General features: G+C 37.7%; 1 protein-coding gene across 1 annotated transcript in view; it reads left to right on the top strand.

Annotated features, from left to right (window-relative positions):
- LOC111154934 (cell division cycle associated 2) overlaps positions 1-20,280 on the top strand; it is a 50,487-nt gene extending 30,207 nt beyond the window's left edge. Inside the window, exons 11-15 of the mRNA XM_022514896.1 lie at positions 2,926-3,004; positions 4,258-4,346; positions 5,293-5,430; positions 15,564-15,735; positions 18,642-20,280. Coding sequence (XP_022370604.1) covers positions 2,926-3,004; positions 4,258-4,346; positions 5,293-5,430; positions 15,564-15,735; positions 18,642-19,870 — 1,707 coding nt within the window. The 3' untranslated portion in view covers positions 19,871-20,280. The remainder of the gene's footprint in view (positions 1-2,925; positions 3,005-4,257; positions 4,347-5,292; positions 5,431-15,563; positions 15,736-18,641) is intronic.
- The last annotated feature ends 1,381 nt before the right edge of the window (positions 20,281-21,661 follow it).

The raw sequence follows: 21,661 nt of genomic DNA, 5'->3' as shown, positions 1-21,661 counted from the left end.
GAGAGCTGCAGAGAGAGCTCTGGAGATCTGCAAAGGGTTCACTTGATCCTGTAGCTGAGTACTGGTCAATGTGTGATTGTGAATAAACTGCCTGATGTCAGGGAAAGGACTATCCACATGGAGCAGAGGAGACAATCCCTAGAGCTTACAGATGGGCAGGAAGTATTCCCACCAACATGAGTGGTTGGAAAAACCTTGTAATTCAGAGGGCATCAGATACTCGGGAGAGTATTGCCTCACTAGCAGAACATAATTAGACTAAAAGCCTAGCAGAGCTCAAAAGCAAACTTCAAAAGGACACAGCTTTCCTCCAAGCCACTTTACTGCATTGTATAACCTAACTCAAGAACAGAAAACTATTCACTGTCAAATAACATTAAATTCAAAATGTCTGACATTTCAATTAAAAACTAATAGATGTGTAAGTAAAGATGCCCCCAGTGGGTAGAAAAATCAGTCAATAAAAGTAGACCCAGAAATTACACATATGGTAGAATTTGTAGACAAAGGCATTGAAAAAGTTACTTTAACTATCTTTCATATGTTCAAGGTAGTGGAGCAAAGTTTGAACTTGTTAAGAACATGAAAGATGCAGAAAAGATCTAACTTGAACTCTGGACGTTATAGTCGCTGAAAATGATAAGCTTCAGGAAGAAAAATATGTTGAATGAGATTAATAACACATTAGAGACTGCAAAAGAAAAGATTTGCAAACTTAAAGATGCAGCAATAGAAACTATTCTCCTTGAAAGAGTAAAAGCTACTGAACAAAAATGAGCAGTTGATGAGCCTGGGACAACTTAAGGTGACATAATATGCATATTCTTAGAGTCCCCAAAGGAGAGGAGAGATCAGAACAGAAAGAATATTTGAAATGTAATGGCTGAAAGTTTTCCAATTTGATAAAATTTAAAGCTCACAAATCTTCAAGTTCAAATTCCCAGCATAAGAAATATGAAATAATATGCAAAGACACATCATTACTTAGAAACCATGATATATGGCCTGGTAGGACCTAGAACAAAAAGACCTGTGACCCTAAAGAACAACAAACATGAAAGGTAGCTGAACTCTCATTACAAACTGCAAGCCAAAGGACAATGCAGCAGCATTTACTTGGAGGAAAAAACCAAAACAGTAACAACAAAACATATCAACCTAGAATTCTATATCCAGTGAAACCATCTTTCAAAACAAAGGTGAAGGACAGGCTTTTTCAGACATCTGGAAGCTGAGAAGATTCATTGCCATAGTGGGTTAGCATTAGAAGAAACGTTTAGAGGAAATTCTTTAGTCAAAAGCAAAATGGCTCCTGATGGAAATCTAACAAAGAAATGAAGACCACTGAAGCTGCTAACCTACGTGGGCAAATGTAACTGACTTTTTTTTATTATTAAACTCTATAAAAGATTCTTTAAAGCAAGGATAATGATAGCATATTGTTTGGTTTATAACATGTCAGTAAGAAATAAAACAAAAGTAATATGGCATGAAGGCTGGGAGGTGTTCTTACGCTTAAGCGGTTTGAGTTAAACGTGTATGCTGTAAACGCTTAACCAAAATGGCTTAGAGGGAAATAATTAAAGCCTGTACTTCAGCATAAGAGACATCTCAAATTAATGATTCTAACTTCTACTTTAAGAAGCTAATAAAAGCAAATTAAAGCCAAAGTGCACAGAAGGAATTAAGATTAATGCAGAAATCAATGAAGTAAAAAACAAAATAGAGAAAAAAATCATTGAAGTAAAAAGATTATGCTTTGGAAAGATATGAGTACACTTCTAATTGGACTATTCAGAGAAAAAAATGAGAAATACTCAAATTACAATATAAGGAATAAAACGTAACTTGACCTCATTTCTAACAGGTTTTAGAAGGGTGATACAGATGAAAAGATAATATGGAAGTATAAAACTTAATGCCAATATATTCAACAACATAGGCAAACTAGACCCATTCCTTGAAAAACAACCAAATCTCACACTAGAAGAAATGACCTCATTAGCCCTATATCAACTGAAGAAATTTAAGTTGTAGTTAAAACCTTCCCACAAAGGAAAAACTGCATGTCCAGCTGATTTTGCTAATGAATTCTACCAAACAGTTAAGGAATTCTTAATTTTATGTACACCCTTTCAAGCAAATTGAGGAGGTGGAAGTAATGCCCAGTTCAATAATGTCAGCATTAACCTGGTACCATAATCAGACATTGTAAGAAAACTATCACCTCATGAACATAATACATAAAAAGGTACTATATCAACACCAACTGAGATTTAACCCAGAGATGGCAAGTTGGTTTAATATCTGAAAAACAGTCTATAATTCACCATATTTACAAACTAAGGAAACCATATGGTCATTTCTGATAAGAACTCTGAGCAAACTGGTGATTATAGAAAATTTCTTCAAACTGACAAGCTTTATTTATGAAAAATCAATAGCTACCATGATAATTATGTGGGAAAGAAAAGATTTGACATCTGCATTTGTATTGCCATTTTCCCTGAAGTCCCCCTGAGTAATACTGAAATGTTAGATTGTGTTTATTAATGGAATATCCTATTTACTTTAGAATTAGGACAAGTGATTTTTAAGTAAACCACAGAGTAACTTATTAGTGCATTATTATGACTGCTTCCATTTAATATTTTATTTGTTGGACTGTAGTTAGTAAACAGTTTCATTAAAGATTGGTAAATATTGTAAAATATTTTTATATTCAGTATGTTTGTTTTGCTCTGATTTTTTTTTCTTAATCTTTTATTTTTTTCTTAATCTTTTTTTGATTTCCCATCTGTATGCTTACCCCAGTTCCATCTACAAAAATGCCCAAAAGAAAAAAAAATTTTTTTCTTTTGGGCACATTACATGTCCACTGAATTTAAGGATGTCAAATTTCTACTCTTGTTTTTCTTTGTTTAGGAAAACATAGAACCTCTTCAGGTATCATTGGCAGTTCTGAGTCCTGTTAATAAGTCTTCAATCTCTGAGACTCTTTCAGGTAGTAACTTTTATTTATCTTAAAATAAAGACAAGTGTCATTTTCATTATGAAACTAAAACTTAACTTCCTTTTAAAAAAATTTGATTTTAATAGTGCATACTTGGTTTAAAAAACCATATAGTATAGAAAGCTTACAAGAAGTCTCTTGGGGCACCTGGGTGGCTCAGTCAGCTTTTATTTCAGCTCAGGTCATGATCTCAAGGTGGTTGAGATTGAACCCCATGCAGGGCCCTAGGATCAACAGGGAGTTGGAACCTGCTTGAAATCTCTCCCTCTCCTATCCCTTCCCTGCTTGTGTGCTTTCTCTCTAAAATTAATAAATAAATCTTAAAAAAAAAAAAAAAAAGGTAGTCTCTTGCCCATCCAGGCCTCATACCTTGTAATCACCCACCGTTAACTTCCGTAGATGGTGGGCCCTGTTTTTCAAGTCCCTGCAGGCAATGGAGTTCTCCTCTCAACTCCTGTCGGTAGTAAGCTCCTTGTAACAATTGACACAACTGAATGATGTGGATCACAAGGATCATTTTCCAGGGTCCAGAATTGTTTACCAACATTAAGTTGGCCTGTTGGGCACTTGCACTTTTCAAGTCCCTGGCTTCTTTATGAACGTGACAAGGCAAGACAGGACTTGGGTGACAAATGTCATGGGAACCGTTATTCATGTCTTTCCCCTGAAAGAAATCCTTTAGTGGCTTCTCATTGGCTGGAAGACACAAACCAGATTCACTGGTACAGAATCTAAGACCTGGAGTGTGAAGTTAGAGCTAAACCTGGAAGCATAGTCTGTTCCAAAGCCCATGCTCTTTTATACATTATACTGCTTTTCATATACGACATTAAAAGTGATCAAATGAAATAGTTACCTGAATTTTGTAAGTTAAAAAAATTATTTTCATGATCATCTTAATGCCCTTTATGTAATTTCACTGGATAAAATGTAGCTTGGAATAAATGGACATGAGTGAAAATGTGGCATTTATTATAATCTGATTTCATGTGTTATCTTAGGGTTAAATGGTATGCATTCTCCATGGAAAGTGGTAGAAGTTTCTGGGTATTCAGTAAACTCTAAATCTTAAAACATGTTTTGGATCTCAAAATTTATTTTTGGTAATTAGTTATTTATGTTTAGATATTATATTATGCTAAAAGCAAAGGTGCATATCCAAAACAATGTCCAGTATAACTGAAAAATGATGACTCTTACAACTTTTTGTTAGCTACCCTTATTTTGCTTATCTTCTTCATCAGGCACTGATCCCTTCAGCTCTGGAAAAAACCACGAGGAAATAGCCTCCCATAAAGTTGGTAGAATAACACGGGCCTCTAACAGAAGTAGTGTAAGTATTTGTATTTGGCACAATGTATTTGTTTGTAAATCTTGCTAAACATTTTTTTTGTTTTTGTAATCACATGATTATGGGTAAAATCTTGAGTTGATTAATATCATTGGGAGCTCATACCTTACCTACATAACATATAACTCATGGTAATGTTCTTTTTTCTGATTTCATTTTAATTCTGTTAGAAGAAAAATATAGTAATATTACAATACAGTAATACAGTGCTTTCAAAGTTTGTGTTAATGTGGAAGGTAATCTGTTTGGAACATTTGTTTGGGGTCTTGTGGTTTTATGAATTTTATTGAGGTTCACAGTGGAGAAGAGTAGTGTGTAATTAACAGACCCAGAAAATGACATAATTATAACTTTTCATAAAATATTTCATTTTTTTTCGTTTTTTTAACACTGGGTTTTAACTATTCTGTAGGAGCATAACTCCCACTGAATGCATGTCTTTTCCTATTTCATTAAATTAGATAAAATTGGAATTTTGTCTAAATTTATAAATATATAGTATACCATGATGGGCCTTTTAGCTGAAGTTGTTGGGTGATAAACCCAGAATTCACATTTAGATGAGCTAAGTACATGTTCCCACCCCACCATCCCCCATAACACCACAGCACTTAGCTGCTAAATTGTAGATGCTTAGTAAATATTTGATGAAGAAATTACTAATTTTACACTTTTTTTTCTTTTTTAAAATAATGGACAGAGTGCATATGCTTCTGGGTATACGTTTGATAAGATCAGAAATTGGTAATTACTCTTTTCTCCCATTCGGGTTTAAGATGGTTAAAATACTTGCAGTGGAACTTGTGAATTAAAAGGAAGTGGGATAGAAAATGTAGAAACAGTGTGGGAAGGAAAATAAATGTGAGAAACATCTTAAAATGTACTTGCTTGTGTTTTGTGATATCCCTCCTTTAAATTTTCTTTATAGCAATTGATCACTTTTGCAGAAGAGAATGTTTGTAACTTACTTAATACAGAAGTTCAGCCTTGTAAAGAAAAGAAAATTAATAGGAGGAAATCTCAGGAAAGGAAGTCCACAGGAAGAGTACTTCCTAAAAAGAATCAGGTAAGTGTGTGTTTAAAGATACAGTAAGAGAAGAATTAATTGGTACATATCTTTGTTGTATGATTAGGAATGCACGGAAACAAAATTTTTCTAGTTAACATCAGACCAAGAGTATTAAAATCATCATAGAATAGAAAGGGCCAGAGGCAATTTTGTGTGTGTGTGTATATTTTATAATATATGTAATCAGCTATAATTACCCGAGGACCATTTTTGTATTTTCTTCATTGTATTATGTACATTCAACACAGTAAAACTCAGCACTCAAGTGTTAAATTGATTCTTACCTTTGAATCTCATCTAATCTCACCCTATGAAAGGAATCCTCTAATTTCTTAGACAAAGATGAGTGTGCCATCTGCCCTTGTATGCTTTCACTTCTGCCAGGGCTGGATCTCTTCCTGTATTTAAGGGAGAATTTAGAAATTGGCTCTTCATCTTCCTCAACACTTTAAGGCCTCTGCTGGCTCGGGGACTTCACGATCTCTTTATGGATGGCTGATCTAGCACCTTAACTTAGTCACCGGACCTCGGCCACTTAAGTGATCCAGGCCTTCCTCTGCCTTTCCCCACAGCTTGTTGGTACCTAAGACCTTCCTGCTTTTAATAGTACACACTACTTTGTCCCATTTGCTGATCCCAGCGGCCTCTCCTGCCAGTGTTCTCACTCCCTTACATACCTCTTCTGGTATGAACGATCTTCTGGCTCCTCCGTGTACCCTCCGGCATTCAGATATCACGTTATTTCCTACGTTTCCTTGTTCAAACTGCCTGAGCTGTTTCACCAACTCTTGTCAGTAACGTCCATTCTCCATCCCTTTCTTTCCACTTCTCGTCTGGATTGGTACCCCACCGCCCTCCTGCCATCTAACGTTGGTCCTGGAGAGACTCACATCGGTGATCCTATGGCAGTCATAGCTGCAGATACTGTGTGAAGTCTGCTCTCACTTTCCACCTCTTCACTGGAATTATTTTCCTAAGGTGTTGAGAAACTTAGTGACAATCGAGCGCAGGCTTTGATTTGAGGTCTCATGCTTAGTTACTTGCCACCTCAGCAGCATTTGACATAACATCCCTTTACAGTCTCTGTTACAGGTTTATTTCCTTCCATCCACCCTTAGTTTGTATTACCTGGAGCTCCTCTTTGCTGTTCTAAGTTGTATATTTTCTGGGTGATGTCATTGGCAGCATGGTTGATGCGTCCCAAATCTGTCTTATCTATAAACATGATTAATGGCCTACTAGACTTCTCTTCTTAAACCATCCTACAAGCCCCTCAAATACCAACTTTTCAAAAACTAAGCTCATCAATTTTACCCCAACACCCCCCCAAAACAGTTAGTAAACTTCCATTGTGTTCCATGAAACAAAAACTGACTTAAACATGGCCCAAACATCTGCAGGTCAGCAAAGCCGAAAAAACTGGAAGTTTTCCTGGTTCAATCCCTCTTTTAGATCACACTCCTTTGAAAGATCCCCTTGTTGAAAAAAAAACCACATAAATTCAAAAATATGCATACATCTTTATTAGTACATTAGAAGTTGGTTTTCTTCAGACTAAAAAAAACTGCTACAAAGAATGTACATGTACTTTTTGACATAAAATCGATAGCCAGAGGGCGCCTGGGTGGCTCAGTGGGTTAAGCCGCTGCCTTCGGCTCAGGTCATGATTTCAGGGTCCTGGGATTGAGTCCCGCATCAGGCTTTCTGCTCAGCAGGGAGCCTGCTTCCCTCTCTCTCTCTGCCTGCCTCTCTGTCTACTTGTGATCTCTCTCTGTTAAATAAATAAATAAAATCTTTAAAAAAAAAAAAATTCGATAGCCAGAAAGTTCAAGGAGAATTGAGCATTAAGGTTTGTTCCAACCCCTCCCAGACACATTGGAATTAAAATAATTGATATAATAGAAAGACTAGACTCAGAATAGCAATGGGAAGAGGAAGGAAGGGAGGAAGGATGTTAAGCAACAGAGGACAGCCTTCAGTGAATCTCTGGAAGACAAAGCAGATGAGGGCACATTGACAGATGAAAGATGTAGATTTACAGCCCAGAATGTGCTTGGAGGAGTCAGAGAGGCATTGGGAACCAGCCAGCACATAGCACGATCCCAGGATACTCTGTGCCCAGTATTGGCAGTTCCAGTAGAAGGTGAGAATGGGAAGTGGTAATGGAAAACAGAAAGACTGAACTTTTGTATATGAGACAGTTTGCACCAGTTGGCACCCCACCCCCTGTCCCATCAGGTTCTCCCATCTCAGAACAGATGATGTCATGTATGTGAAAGCCTTCATTCTGGCATTTGGAAAGTCCCATAGTCTTGACAGCTTGCTCTTGCCCTCAAGCAATGCCTATGGTTGAGACTCCCCATTCTGCCCTGCCTGACCCTGCACAGAGCTGCCATTAGGATTTCCCTGCAGGAAACAGAGTTGCTGGAAAACAGAGGGAACTCTCAGACCAATTTATCCAGTTTTTTCTTATGTAAAATCAGACAACTCAGTAGAAACCAGAGATGAGAGATCTATATTTAAAAGTTGAAAAACTGGGGTGCCTGGGTGGCTCAGTGGGTTAAAGCCTCTGCCTTCAGCTCAGGTCATGATCCCGGGGTCCTGGGATCGAGCCCCGCATCCAGCTCTCTGCTCAGCAGGGAGCCTGCTTCCTCCTCTCTCTGCCTGCCTCTCTGCCTACTTGTGATCTCTCTCTGTGTGTCAAATAAATTAAAAAAAAAAAAAAAAAGTTGAAAAACTGACCCCATAAAGAAAGATTATTCTGGGAATGGAAGGAAACTTTATTTTAAAAGACCTGACATACTCGGATTTAAGAAAATATTATCTGCATAAAACTAAGAAGATGATGCTATAAAAAAGGAGCAAAGGGAGAAATATTCATAAATACATAAAATTTAGTCATTGGACTAGAGTATAAAGGAGTATCCCAGAAGGTAGAGCAAAAGAGAAACAGACTAGTAGTAAGAGATGTGAAAACTGAATCTAGGAGACTATGTAGGTATCTGAGAACAAGAAGATAGAATGAGAGAAATTGTCAAAAGAAGGGGTTTCCAATAGTGGAAGAAAAGAGTCTTCAGGTTATAAGGGTCTACTGAATGCCTAGTACAATTAAAAAAAAAAAAAAAGGCCAGGACTTCCTGTCATTATGAAATTGAACAATAAGGATAACAAGAAAAGTGGACTTTTCCTCCCGGGAAACAAGAATCTGAGAGTATCAAGTTTACCAGCGGTCTGAATGGTGAAAGGTAATTGAATAGGACCTTTAAAGTTTTGAACAAAACTTGATGTCAGCCCAATACTCTGTACCCAGTCAAATTCAGTTAGGTGTAAAAGAAAAAAATAAAGACATTTAGACACTTCAAGGACTCTGAAAGTTTTTCTTTGGGCATTACTAAAGGAGATACTCTAGCAAACTGACGAAGTAAGCTTAAGGATTCAGGACACAGTGGATCTAATAATACAGGAGAGCGATGCAAGGGAAATCTCCAAACGTGGTTGTTCAGCCAGCCCAGAAGAGCAACCAGTCCCAATTTGAGCAGGAGGAGAGAGTGCTCCAGGGAGAAGGTCTCTGGAGAGAAAAACGAAAAGACCTATGATTGAGAAAGTGGAAGGCATGTCATATAAGAAGAAAAAGAAAGGTAATTATATGCTTATACCATTTCAAATAAAAGTCCGTGTATAAAAGTTCTGGAGTAAACATGAAGCAATAGTTAGTGAGATTTCAAGCAATAAAGGAGTGTAATGAAAAGTATGTTTTCTAGTGCCAAGAGTCATCTACAGGGGGCGCCAGAGGAAAGGAAGCCAAGATTTGTCCTTGGCAGTCCTAAGGTAAATGCTGTTTTCAACTAAGGGCAAAGCTTTTTAAGAACCTGATTGTTGTGCAAGACGATCTGTATTAGCTGAATTGGAAGGTGAGAAGTGGGTAGAGAAGATGTCAGTGAGGGTGTTAGCATTCAGTGTAAGGGGTACTGTGCACGTTCCGAAGCCAGACAGCCTGGGTTCTAAATTCTGGCTTGACCACCTCCTACCAGTGGAATGGCAGGCAAGATTCTTGATTTCTGTATTGGTTTTTAAAATAAAGGTAATGTACTTAATGTATAACTTGTTGCGTGCATTAAATGAGTTAGTACTTGTGAAATGTTTAGAATGATGCCTGGCCATAGCAAGTACTAAAACTGTCTTACGGATTAGGGGTTCAAGATCTCTTTTAAAAGTTGATGAAACAAATTTACCTTTTGACCCAGCAATCTCATGTCTGGGAATCTGTCTCAGATCCAATGACAAAAGTGCGAAAAGGCATATGAACAAAGTTATTTTTTGTAGTACCCTTTGTAATGCAAAAACCAAAAAACCAAAATGTCCGTCAGTATGAGACTGGTTGGATTAACTAGGTGTACTGACAAAGTATTTTGCAGCTATAAAGTAGAGTGAAGAGAATATCCAATGGTGGAATGATGCCAGAATGTATTTACTGTTAAGTGAAAAAAAAAGTAGGTGTAAAATAACATATATAGTAGGCTTCTTGGTATTGAATTGTGATCCCTCCCCCACCCTGTCACCAAAATACTTCTCTGTTGAAACCCTAACCTCCAGTACCTCAGAATGTGACTCGATTTAGAGATAGGTTCTTTGATGAGGTGACTGATTTAACATGAGGCCATTGGGATGGTCTCTAATTCAGTCTTAATTGTGTCCTTTTAAGAGGAAGTTTGGACACAAAAGGAGACCCTAAGTGAGCACACACCCAGGGAGAAGACCACATAAAGAGGCAGCAGGAAGGCAGCCATCTAAACACCAAAGAGGGAGGCCTCAGAGGAGACCAACCCCACCAGTGCCTTGGTCTTGGACTTCCAGCCCCCCAAACTGTGAGACAAGAGATTAAGACTGTGTAAGCCACCTAGTCTGTGGTGTTTTGTTATAACAGCCAATATGACAAACGAATATAATACGTTTTACCTAAGAAAATAGGATACATTAAACTTGTGTGAATATGTGTATATATTCATACACACACATAAATTTTTTCATAAAAGTGGGAGAAAAAGCCAAAGACAAACAGTATGAAGAGTCCTTTGAGAGAGGAGAGCAATCTAGAATAAAGAAAATAAAGGTTTTTGTGGGGTTTTTTTTTACTGTCAGGAATCCAGACTTTATCATTAGACAAAAAATAAAAATTCAAAATCAGAATCTTGTTAGGCTAAATTTGAATTAGAAACATCAGTATGGACTCATGGTTTTTTTTCCTTTAAAAAAGACCTCCTAGCTCTGTCAAGGTTTAGAAGCAGTGAGCAACCCTGGTACCTAGGTTGCCATTTCTGAATACCATTTTCAACTAAAAGTGATCAAGATTCCGGAGTGAAATGGCTGTTTTCGGATTTATGAAAAGCGCATGTAGGAAACGAGCCTGGGTCTGTACCAGTGTGCAGTGAGGGAAGCTTTAAGAAACCACTGGGGGGGCACCTGGGTGGCTCAGTGGGTTAAAGCCTCTGCCTTCGGCTCAGGTCATGGTCTCAGGGTCCTGGGATGGAGCCCCACGTTGGGCTCTTTGCGCGGCAGGGAGCCTGCTTCCTCCTCTCTCTCTGCCTGCCTCTCCGCCTACTTGTGATCTCTCTCTGTCAAATAAATAAAATCTTAAAAAAAAAAAAAAAAGAAAAGAAAGAAACCACTGGGGCCACGGGGAAGTTCCTCAAACCATTTCGAAGGGCCCCACTCACCAAAGATAGGACAGTGTGACTATCAGAAATAACAATGGCTGGGCATCTGGGTGGTTTGGTCGGTTAAGTGTCTGCCTTTGGCTCAGGTAATGACCTCAGGTTCCCGGGATCACGCCCTACATGGAGCTCCCTGCTCAGTGGGGAGCCCACTTCTCCATCTCACTCTGCCCTCCCCATGCTTGTGTTCCCTCTCTCACTGTCTCTCTAATAAATAAATAAAATCTTTAAGAAAAAAAAAAAAAAAACAATTGCAGTGGGTTGAAACAGACTTCAAATGTGAAAAAAAATACTTCAGTTTATAATAGTTAAAAAATCTTAAAGGTCACCTTAGGAGCTATCCAGGACACCAGCTCGTTTTTGTGAAAACTGGAAAATACAGAAGTTTTATTTCTGGGAAGCAAATAGTTGATGAGAGAGTTACTTATAGGAGAATTTCTACTAATAAAAAAAAAAACTTTCATGAAAGTTTTTGGTCATGAGGTAGGTAGTAGGCTGATGGGCGAGTCAGAATGGATGGATTGCAGTGGACATCTGAGCCCCCCGGTCAATCACAGTGTCACAGGGGAGAGAACAATGCAATGAAGAAGTCTACAGGCACCCATGAAATCATCTTTTCAAAAAAAAAAAAACTGAATCTAATCAAGCCTGCATCTAATGACCAGTTTTAGGAAGTGTAGGGGAGAGAGGAAAATAAAGACACCTTGATTGCAGTCAACCAAATCCAGAACGTGGCTAATTCTCCAAGACAAGTTCCTCAGTTTACTCATCAAATGGTGAGGGAAGAAAGAACTATAGATTATAAGATCTGCCAACCGAATGGAATGTTTGAGGACCTTATTGGGATCCTGATTTTGAACAGTTGTAAAAAACATTGATGGGCCAATTGGAGAAATTAGATCTCTGAGGAAATAATAGGAAGAATTGCTGTTTTTGTTCTCTGTGTCTGGGATGTTTATTTTGAGATCATTTTAGATACATGGCTGTTGTAACAAGAATTACGGAGATTTCCCAAGTACCCTCTCTCCAGTTTCCCCCAGTGATAGCCTGTAAAAATTTAGACAATATCACATAGAAAAATACCAACAGTCAAAATAAACGGATCTCCTCTTGCCCTCATAACCCTGCCTACTTCCCATGCCTGTCCCCACCTTAAACTAATGTGTTCTCCATTTCTTTCATTTTGTCATTTCTGAAATGTTATATAAATGTAATCACACTCTATGTAACTTCTTGGGACTGGCTTTTCTCACTCAAGTCATTACATTGTATACCTTAAATTTTATCTGTCAATTATATCTCAATAGAGCTGGGGGGAAATGACATTGTAAAAGGGAAACATCAATAATAAAATACAATGCCAAGTAATAAAAGGTTTCATTTTATTATGGAATTAAAAAAAGGAGCTTTATCTCCTAGGGATGCTGTAGGGATTTTCACACGAAATGGAGTAATGCCTGGGATTTGCTTTAAATAATCCGAGGGAAGGGGATTATAAATGAATCCTGATTTCTATAGGTTAGTAATTGTTGAAGCTAGAGGATGGGTTCCTGGGGTTCAATATACTATTCTACCTGCTGTGTGCTTAAATTTTCCATAGAAAGCTAAAAATACAACACTATGAGCCTCTTTAGAGAGCTGTAACTAGCTATAAGAACTAAAAATGGAACCAAGAAGTAAATAGGACGAGTAAGGAAGTACGTGCTTTTCATCATAAGTTTTCCTGTACAATTTGATTTGTTGCCATGTCCATGAATTATTTTGAAATAATTTTGAAGCAACTCACTGGAAGCAACTTAAGTATTATTTATGCAAATAAAAGATAAGGATTTATGTCTGTTTCACGATCTCCTTCACTGAGAAGAAATACTGGTGATTCTGGTCTGGAATAAATGGAATCACTTTGGGGATAATACCTTCAGTTGTCCATCTGCTTTAAGTCATAAACCAGCCTTACATTTGTAGATCTGTGGCTTCCCTAGGATCCCAGTCATGTGTGGCTGGCTTTGTTACAGTATCAGCAAGGCTTTTTTGTATTGGAGCAGACTTAAATTTTGATAAGGTTCTAGCCCATGCAGATAAAACCTTCTGATGGACAAGCAATACTAGACGTATGTTCGTGAGAGTATGAGTGCTTTACTCTTTCCTCTTGTCTTTGGTTGGTGTACTTCTGCTGGTCCATAACAATGAGAAAGCATTATTAGCTTTTCATCGTGGGTAGCAAATTTTATGAAGTTTAGCTAGATCTCTCCTTTCACATTTATTCATTTGTTCTTGTTTGTTGAGAAGTCATTATGTGCCAGCACTGTTGCAGGTTCTAGAGATGTTTCATATAAACAAAGATGTCCAAAATCCTACTAAAAGGGTATTTTCTGTACCTATGAATCAGAGGCTATTCTAGAAGTTATAATCTGACAACAGTGACTGTAACATATTAACGTGCAGTGCCTGTGTCCCACAGTAAGACTGATCATAATTTGGTATTAAAAAATATTTAAAAAATTTCCCTGTATCTGTTCTCATAGTGCTAGGAAGGAATGTGAGAGAACGAGAAGAGCTGACACAGATCTTCTGTGTACGGCCCAAGCCTAATTTTAACCATTTCACTTATGTTAACTAACTTCATACTCGCCGCAGGGATCTGTGATGTGTGCTGGTGTGGTTCCCATTTTGCAGGGAGGAGGTGGAGGTACAGAGAGGTGAGGTGACTTACCTAAGATGGGAAGGTATTTAGGTGGCAGAGTCGGCCATCTGGCACCAGAGATGGAATCTCATCTGTTGGAGCCCAAGTTAAGATTTTTCTCTTGGTTTCCACATCCATTGACCAAACTGTTGTTTCCCCAACTGTTTCATGGAATGTCAACAGATGTTCCATAAAAATATATATATGTATATATATATATATATATATATATATATATATATATATATATATATATATTTCATGGAAAAATAGTTAACCCAGCATATTCCTAATGTGTATGGAGATTATTTATACTGAGGACTTCTCAGAGAATGTAATGTGAAATGTATATTATAAATCACCAAGAGGAACATTTATCTTGTACAGTTCTAAAATTATTTTTCCATGGAATGTTTTATTTTGTTTTGTTTTTACAGGATATCTATAGATATCTCAAGGAACATACAGTTCTGTGCCATTTTTGTACTCTTGAATACATCAGCCACTCTTTCACATCATTAGTTTCTATGCTTTCACCCAAATCATCTTTCTTAAATGTGAAATCAAATGTTGTCACTCCCTGAATCACTGTGCAGTGAACCTTCATTGTTTTCAGGCTCATACCATTTGCATACGAGGGCCTTGCTTGCTTTATGGAGCCTCCTGTAGGCCAGGTACCCATGTCGGTCCATATCGTCTGTCATGGTTTATATATTTATATATAAATATATATGTATATATATAGTTTATATATATAAATGTTTATATATTTATAGGTTTCTGTTAAGACTGGGAGCCCCCTAAAAATCACATTCGGTTTAGTTTTTTCCACCTTACCATTTAAGACCTATACATAGTGATCTCTCAATAAATGTTTGAATGGATTCCAGTTTTTGGCAGCTTTATCTGCTAAAAACATATTCTTTATGTTGACCTAAAGTCCATTTCTCTCCAGTATTAACACACTGAGTGTATTTCTTTTTGTTCATAACAATGCAATGTTTGAGTTTCCCCGAAGTCCTTTCTAGGTGAAACTTCTTTTTTTAATAGTGAACCTTAGTTCTCAGTTGCTAACATGGCAGTCAAAACTGAATTTAATACTGCATTCCAGATATTATTAGAACAGTTTTAATTTATATAGAAGCCCACGTGTTTTCCATCAGTTATTACCAGGCCATTGTCTGTCATCTTCTGTTTGTACTCATTAACCCATCTTATTTTGACTTACTCGTTTTAGTCTTGATGAAATCATCTGTTGTTGGAAGCACCTCACCTAGCTTTGTGTTATCTTTAACATTTGTGTACACAACTGTCATTTCTTCTTCCAAACCTCTGAGCAGAAGACAATATCCCATAGCTTCCAGTAGATAGCTCATTCAAGGTTAATCGCGAGTGATCCTAACTGTATCCTACTTTCAAATATCTCATGTCTTAAGTCTGTCAAATCTATAGCATCTATCTTTCACTTACCCAGAACTTATTTTGGCAAATATTTTGTGGAAATGTAGACCATTGCTTATCAGGTCATTTGTAAATTGAGTTCTGCTTCATATTCTATTTGACTTTGTGTAAGCTACCCAGCCCTCCACGCCTAACTCAGAATTTCTAAAAGTTTAAATGGCATAACTGGTCCTTTTCAGTAAGAATTTTCTGTTGTTGTTGTTAAGAATTAGAGGGTCAAAATTGTATATGGTGTAACATCTTTCCCCATTACGGCATTTTAATACATTTCACAGGCTTTAAAAAGTTTCAGGAAGAAGAAAGCAAAGGGAAAGAAGAGCGTTCAGAAGTCTTTATACGGGGAAAGAGACCTTGCTTCAAAGAAGCCACTGCTCAGTCCTATTCCGGAGCTGCCTGAGCTTTCTGAGATAATGCCTCCCACTCCAGGCCCCAGAAGACTGTGTTCAGGTATTCTACTCTTTTCCTATTGATGTTTTATCCCCTCCTCCACTTTATTGCTGTTGCACCTTCTTTTCCCTTTTTCCTCGTCACTGTTAAAGAGTGATTGTAGGTGGGGTGCCTGGGTGGCTCAGTGGGTTAAGCCTCTGCCTTCGGCTCAGGTCATGATCTCAGGGCCCTGGGACGGGCCCCACATTTGTGGGTTCTCTGCTCGGCGGGAGCCTGTTTCCTTCTCTCTCTGCCTGCCACTCTGCCTACCTGTGATCTCTCTCTGTCAAATAAACAAATAAAATCTTTAAAAAAAAAAGCAGTTGTACACTGTAAAAATAGTAACCATCCCTCATATTACCAGGAGATTTTTAAGTTAAAGAAGCAGTAGTTCATAACCTTAACCCTCTTCAGAATCTGATGGGAGCTCTGGATCCTCTCCCCAGAGAAACTTAAGACACAAGATAGTTTGTATAATTTCAGGGGAAATAACTTCTTTCCATCCTTTTTCTTTGTAAAGCATTTTATGTTTTTTATAGCATTCTGTTATAATGAATTCTGTATCGTGTTATGGTCCATCATGAAGAGTAAATATGGTGATGGCTCAGTAATAGATCTTTTGTAATCAAGGACAAAAATATTTTTAAAGTTTGCCCTGTGATGTTTCAGTAGAGTTCACACTGCTAAAGCATCTACTAGAAATAACATTTATAAATTGAACTTGATTACCTTGAAACAGTTTTGTTGAGAAGCAAAGATTAAGTCAGCTGACATCCTTGGTTAGATAAAAATTGGAGTTGCTTCTGTTTTATAATGCCTGAGTTTTAAAATTAACCAAATCATGCTGAAATTAATAAGAGTATGTTTCCATACATTTGGTGTGTTAATTTTGTATAGAATAGTTTTAAAAACAGCCGTCTTTGTCTGTCATCACGTGTGTAGAACCCGCATTCCATTTGCAACATATCTGTAGAATTTATAATAGATCCAAGGATGAATAGGCATATGCCGCCCTAGACTATTGGCTTCTGCCTACTTCTCAACTTCCGGAAAGCACAGAGTTTAAACAAACACAGCTAGCCCATCACCACAAACACCTTGCTCCTGCCCCAGCCCTTTTATGTGCTTGTCTTGGGACAGGGAGCTGGCCAGCCCACCTCTTTTTAATCTTGGCCTAATGCTGCTTATCCTTGAAGATTTAGCTCTGCTGGCCACCTTTCCAGGAGAAGTCTTTGTTCGCATTATACCTTTATTTACCATGAAGTTTGTAATGTTCCCTCTATCTCCCTTCTCTGCAAATTGCAATCCCCTTGAGACTGAAAACTAAGTGATCTCATTATATCCCCAGTTCCTGACTAGAGTTTTTCCAAAGATGTTTAAGCAATGACTGTTAGTATATGTTTTCCATCTTGCATCTTATTAGAGAATTCCTTTTTTAAAAATACCCGAAGTATTTCTTATATATATAAAAATATATGTATATCTATATATCTATATATAAAAGGGTATCATCCCTTATAAGGGTTTAAAGCAGAATCTTCCCTTCCTCCTTTTCCATTTTTCCCTGTCCCTTTCTGCCTCTCTTCCTCCCTCCATCCCTGTCCCCTACCTTTCTTCTTTAGCATGCCACTTTCATGAAAAATACATTAAACATCGTTTTTTAAAGTTGTATAAAGAGCCCAGCTGACATATTAGTTGGTTGCCACTGATGGACGCTGTGTTAATCTCTGCCTTACATGACCTGACTTGAAGTAATCAAATCATGAAATACTGGTTTTTAGATTTGTGGCTCAGCTGATGTTTTGTATATCTTACAGTTCTGATTTTGTTTAAAACATTTTTTATACTTATTTGACTGGGCCAGTTAAAAACCTTACTCTCTGAGATAGCAAGAGAGATGGCATCCAATAGTACTGAGGTTTAGAACGCTGAAAGCCTGAATTTGTTTAGGTTGTGTTACATAGCCTAATTTTTTTTTAAAAGATTTATTTATTTGAGAGAGAGCATGCACGTGTGCACATATGCACATGGGAGCTGGGCGGGGGGCAGAGGGAGAGGGAGAGAACCTCCAGCAGACTCCCTGCTGAGCTCAGAGCCTAACCTGGGGCTCTGTCTTACAACCCTGAGCTCATGACCTAGGCTGAAATCAAGAGCTGGAGACTTAATTGAGCCCACCCAGGCACCCCATTTAAAAAAAAAAAAAAAAATTATTTTAAAATGTATTTATTTAAGGCTGTGCTACATAGCTTTAAAACGTTGATAATGTTTTGTTCACCTGTGTGATGTGACAGAGTGTGTCAAAAACAGGACAGCCTCCACATGCAGTATCTTCCAGTTAAGGTGGAAGGGGAAGATTTTTAGAATATTCAAACAGTTCTATTTGAGAATACAGTGCATTTTAAATCACATTAAAATTTTTAACACATAACATAAGACCTAAGCGTCTTGAGAAGTACCCTTTCAGCTAAATCCTCAGATCCCCCAAAATTCCAAGTTTTCTTTTCTCTATTTCAGGGGAAACATAGCTAGAGAAGTTACCGAGGCACGGCGGCACCTATTTTCAGTAATTCATTTTTCGGGAAATGGGAAATGGGGCTGCCTCATACTAATTGACCTTGTAGTGTGGAAACTACAGTAGAATAGAAGAAGCAATTTGAGATACACTTCTCATTTTCATGGTCTGAGGTTATGTACTTTATTCACTCATGTATTAAATTCCTATTTTCTTAACCTGTGGCTTGAGGAAGAGCTAAAAAAGAAAGAGCAGGATGACAGATGGGAGCAAGTACGGCATAGCATTTGTAAGTCTTGTGAGTTTTGAAAGCCTAAAACACAGAATACTATCGATATGGCACCTGTTTGATCCGTTGACCTTTCTTTCCATTGGTACTTTTTAGTGAGATTTAAACTTATTTACATGCCCTTAGATGATTTCAACTCCAATGGCGAACTTGAAGAAACAAAGCTTTCTAAAAGAGAGAATCTTTTGCCCCAGAACCCGGAAGATTTGCAGATGAGTCAAGGCTTTAATAAATATGATCTGTCCGCATTGTGTAGCCCTTTCATGAAAAGGTCCTTGTCGCTTATCAACGCTACTTTAGAGCAAGATTTAAATAAAAGTGCCATAGCCACTAATGAACAGAAAACTATTCCAAAAGCAGAAATTAAGTTGGAAGGCGAAAACGGACTGAGAGCCGGCTCCGAGAGTGGAAGCGGTCATGTTTCTTGTGCTCCTGTGACCGCAGAGCCCCTGGCATCAGACGATGCAGAATCCAGTAACGTCCCGCCACCCCGGGAATTGGCTGCTGCCGGTCAGAATGTGGAGAACCTTTTTCAGATCTTTAAAATTTCAGAAAATGTAAACATAAAGTATGAAAAACAGGATGACTTTTTAATAGCTACTGAAGGAAAACGGCAGACCATGCCCTTAACAACTGACTTAAAAAATGAGGAGATCTTAAGTGACCATGTAAAAGACAGTAAAAGTCTGAATGCAGCTTTGGGAAGAAGCTCTATAGAAGGTCAAAGTGGCACGGGTGTGAGTGGTGGAGAAAAGAAGCATAGAAGGCGCTCTACGTGTTATTCCGACGGCCAGAGTTTATATTTGGAAAAAACTGGAAATCACAAACCTCCCTACGTGGTGAGCAACTCTCTAGAAATTGGTTTAGAAAATTCTGAACTGTATAAAGATTTATCTGCCTCCATAGAGCAAACCTTCCAGAGAACAAATAGCGAAACAAAGGTAAGACGTAGCACAAGGCTACGGAAAGATCTGGAAGATGAAGGGCTTGTATGGATTTCACTTCCATTTCCTTCCACATCCTGCACTTCCCAAAGAATGAAAAGGAGAACAATATGTACGGTTGACAGCAGAGGATTTGAAAGCTTGTCCCTCTCTCAAGAAACTGCATCGTCTGGACAGAACCAGAGTCTGTCGCTCCCCGTGTCAGGTAAAGAAAACAGGGAGGGCTTTGCTGCCAGGGCTTCCAACTCATCTGGAAAGAGGAGGAAGAGCCTCTGTACATCTACACTCACAAATTCGAAAGATACGACTCAGTCAGAGTGCTTCAAACGAAGAACCTCTCTCAGCCAAAAGGGAGAGACCTCTCTAAAGGACTTCGAAAGAGTGGGACATGTCCGGGAACCAAAGCAGTGACTGGCTTTTCCTACAGAACCTGTGGCCGCAGAGAAGGTAACCATCCGTGCTTAAAAAGATCCTTTCATTCTGCTTCTCATCCTTTGTTCAACTTCGGTGTTTTAAAAGTTTCAAATAAAATCATTTGAGTTGAACCTATTTGTAAGTAGAAATAAGTGATTTCTTCATCCCAAAGGGAAACATTCTATTAAAAATGTTCTTCCCTCCCCAAATAGTACATATTTACTAAAGCTTTCACAGTAGTACATGTTCACTGAAGCTTTAGAGTCTCGTCTCCCTTGTAAAAAACAACTGTCTTTTAGAAGTGACTCATTCTTTCTGCATGAGAAGAGTTTAAAAAACAAAATGATGGAATTAATGTAATTTTGTAAAAATTGAAGGTAATAAATACAAGGTTAAACACTGTTAGAAAATGAGAAAAGGCGTGTTTTAAAATGCTGCCCCCAAAAAAGGGTTAAAAAATGTTAACAGGAAAGAGAGAAATCGTAAGACTTGTTGGTTGAAAGTTGAGAAGCTTTAATGATTTACTTTGTCTCAAGTGAAAATTGTATATTAATAGGTTAAAATAAAAACCTAAACATGACATTTTGGAAAATTTTTTCAATAATCAGAATATTATAAATCTAGCATTATAAAATGAATATATAGTTTATAAATAACTAGGGTGAAAATATTTTGTCCTTCAAACAAGATTCTTACATGCTTTGTGAGGTGGGAGGTGCAGGACTGGTTTTTGGTGAAAACAGAGCAGTTTAGTTGAATCATCCTCCAGATCATTCCAATTAGTCACAGTTAGGATTTATTCCAAGAAATCTCAAGTTAGTAATGGGATTTAATTCATGGTTCTCCATTAAAACAAAAAAATTTTTTTTAATCCAGAAACTCATAAGAAAGGGCGCTGGAAAATTTGTTTACTTAACATGAAGGTGGTGGTAGATGGCTGATTTCTTTTTTAACATGGTCTTTTCCAGCAGTTCTATTTCACAACAGCAAGTACTATCACTTGTTTCAGATTTTCCAGTTACATTTCAGCAGTGTGCTCTTCTATCACTGTTTTGATGACAGCAGTTTGAAAATCTAAATTGCTATATATCTGGAATTTGTGAATGCACATAAATCATTGTATCATTAAACAATTGTCTTTGAAATCCTTTAAATCATTAAACTCTCCCTCTCCCTGATAGCAGAAACATGTTAACAAATAGAGCTCTCTATAAATAACACAACAGGGAAGAAAGCTCCTGCTGAGCGCCCATTTCCCCCGCCTCAGAGAGAGACTATTTGTTACCTTCTTGGCACCAATAGGTCTGGAAGCCCTGCTGCTAAAGACTAAATGTATTTTACATTAACACTCAAAGTGATCCCCAATTTCTTCTGCTAAAAGGTGGATTGTTTAAAAAATTCTTTTATCTTTACACGTAAATTATTTATGGACTCTTTTTCCTCCCCGTTTATAGTTTGGTATGGTTGGCAGATCTCTAACACTGAAAACAGTCAACCCCCCCACAACACTCCCCCCGCCCCCCCACCCCCTGCAAAAACGAAGCATTTTGGTTTTGGTAAATTTAAAAAGAAAAGATTAAAAACTTTCAGAAACATGCGATGTTTAAGAGTTTTTTTTTACAAAGCTTTTTGTTCTCATTTAATGTGAAGGCCAAAACTACTGATTGTTTTTTTCTCCCCCTTTTTGCTGTATCATGTATGATCTCAGTTATATTTGAATTTTAAGAATTTCACATGCTTATTTTATTTCTTAAAATGTGCTAATGAGGATGAGGGAAACATTTGATC

This window comes from Enhydra lutris, unplaced genomic scaffold (assembly GCF_002288905.1).
Source record: "Enhydra lutris kenyoni isolate GAN:26980312 unplaced genomic scaffold, ASM228890v2 scaffoldscaffold3, whole genome shotgun sequence".
NCBI classification, from domain to species: domain Eukaryota; kingdom Metazoa; phylum Chordata; class Mammalia; order Carnivora; family Mustelidae; genus Enhydra; species Enhydra lutris.
Note: the sequence above shows the minus strand (reverse complement) of the source record. Positions and strands in the feature narration are given on the sequence as shown.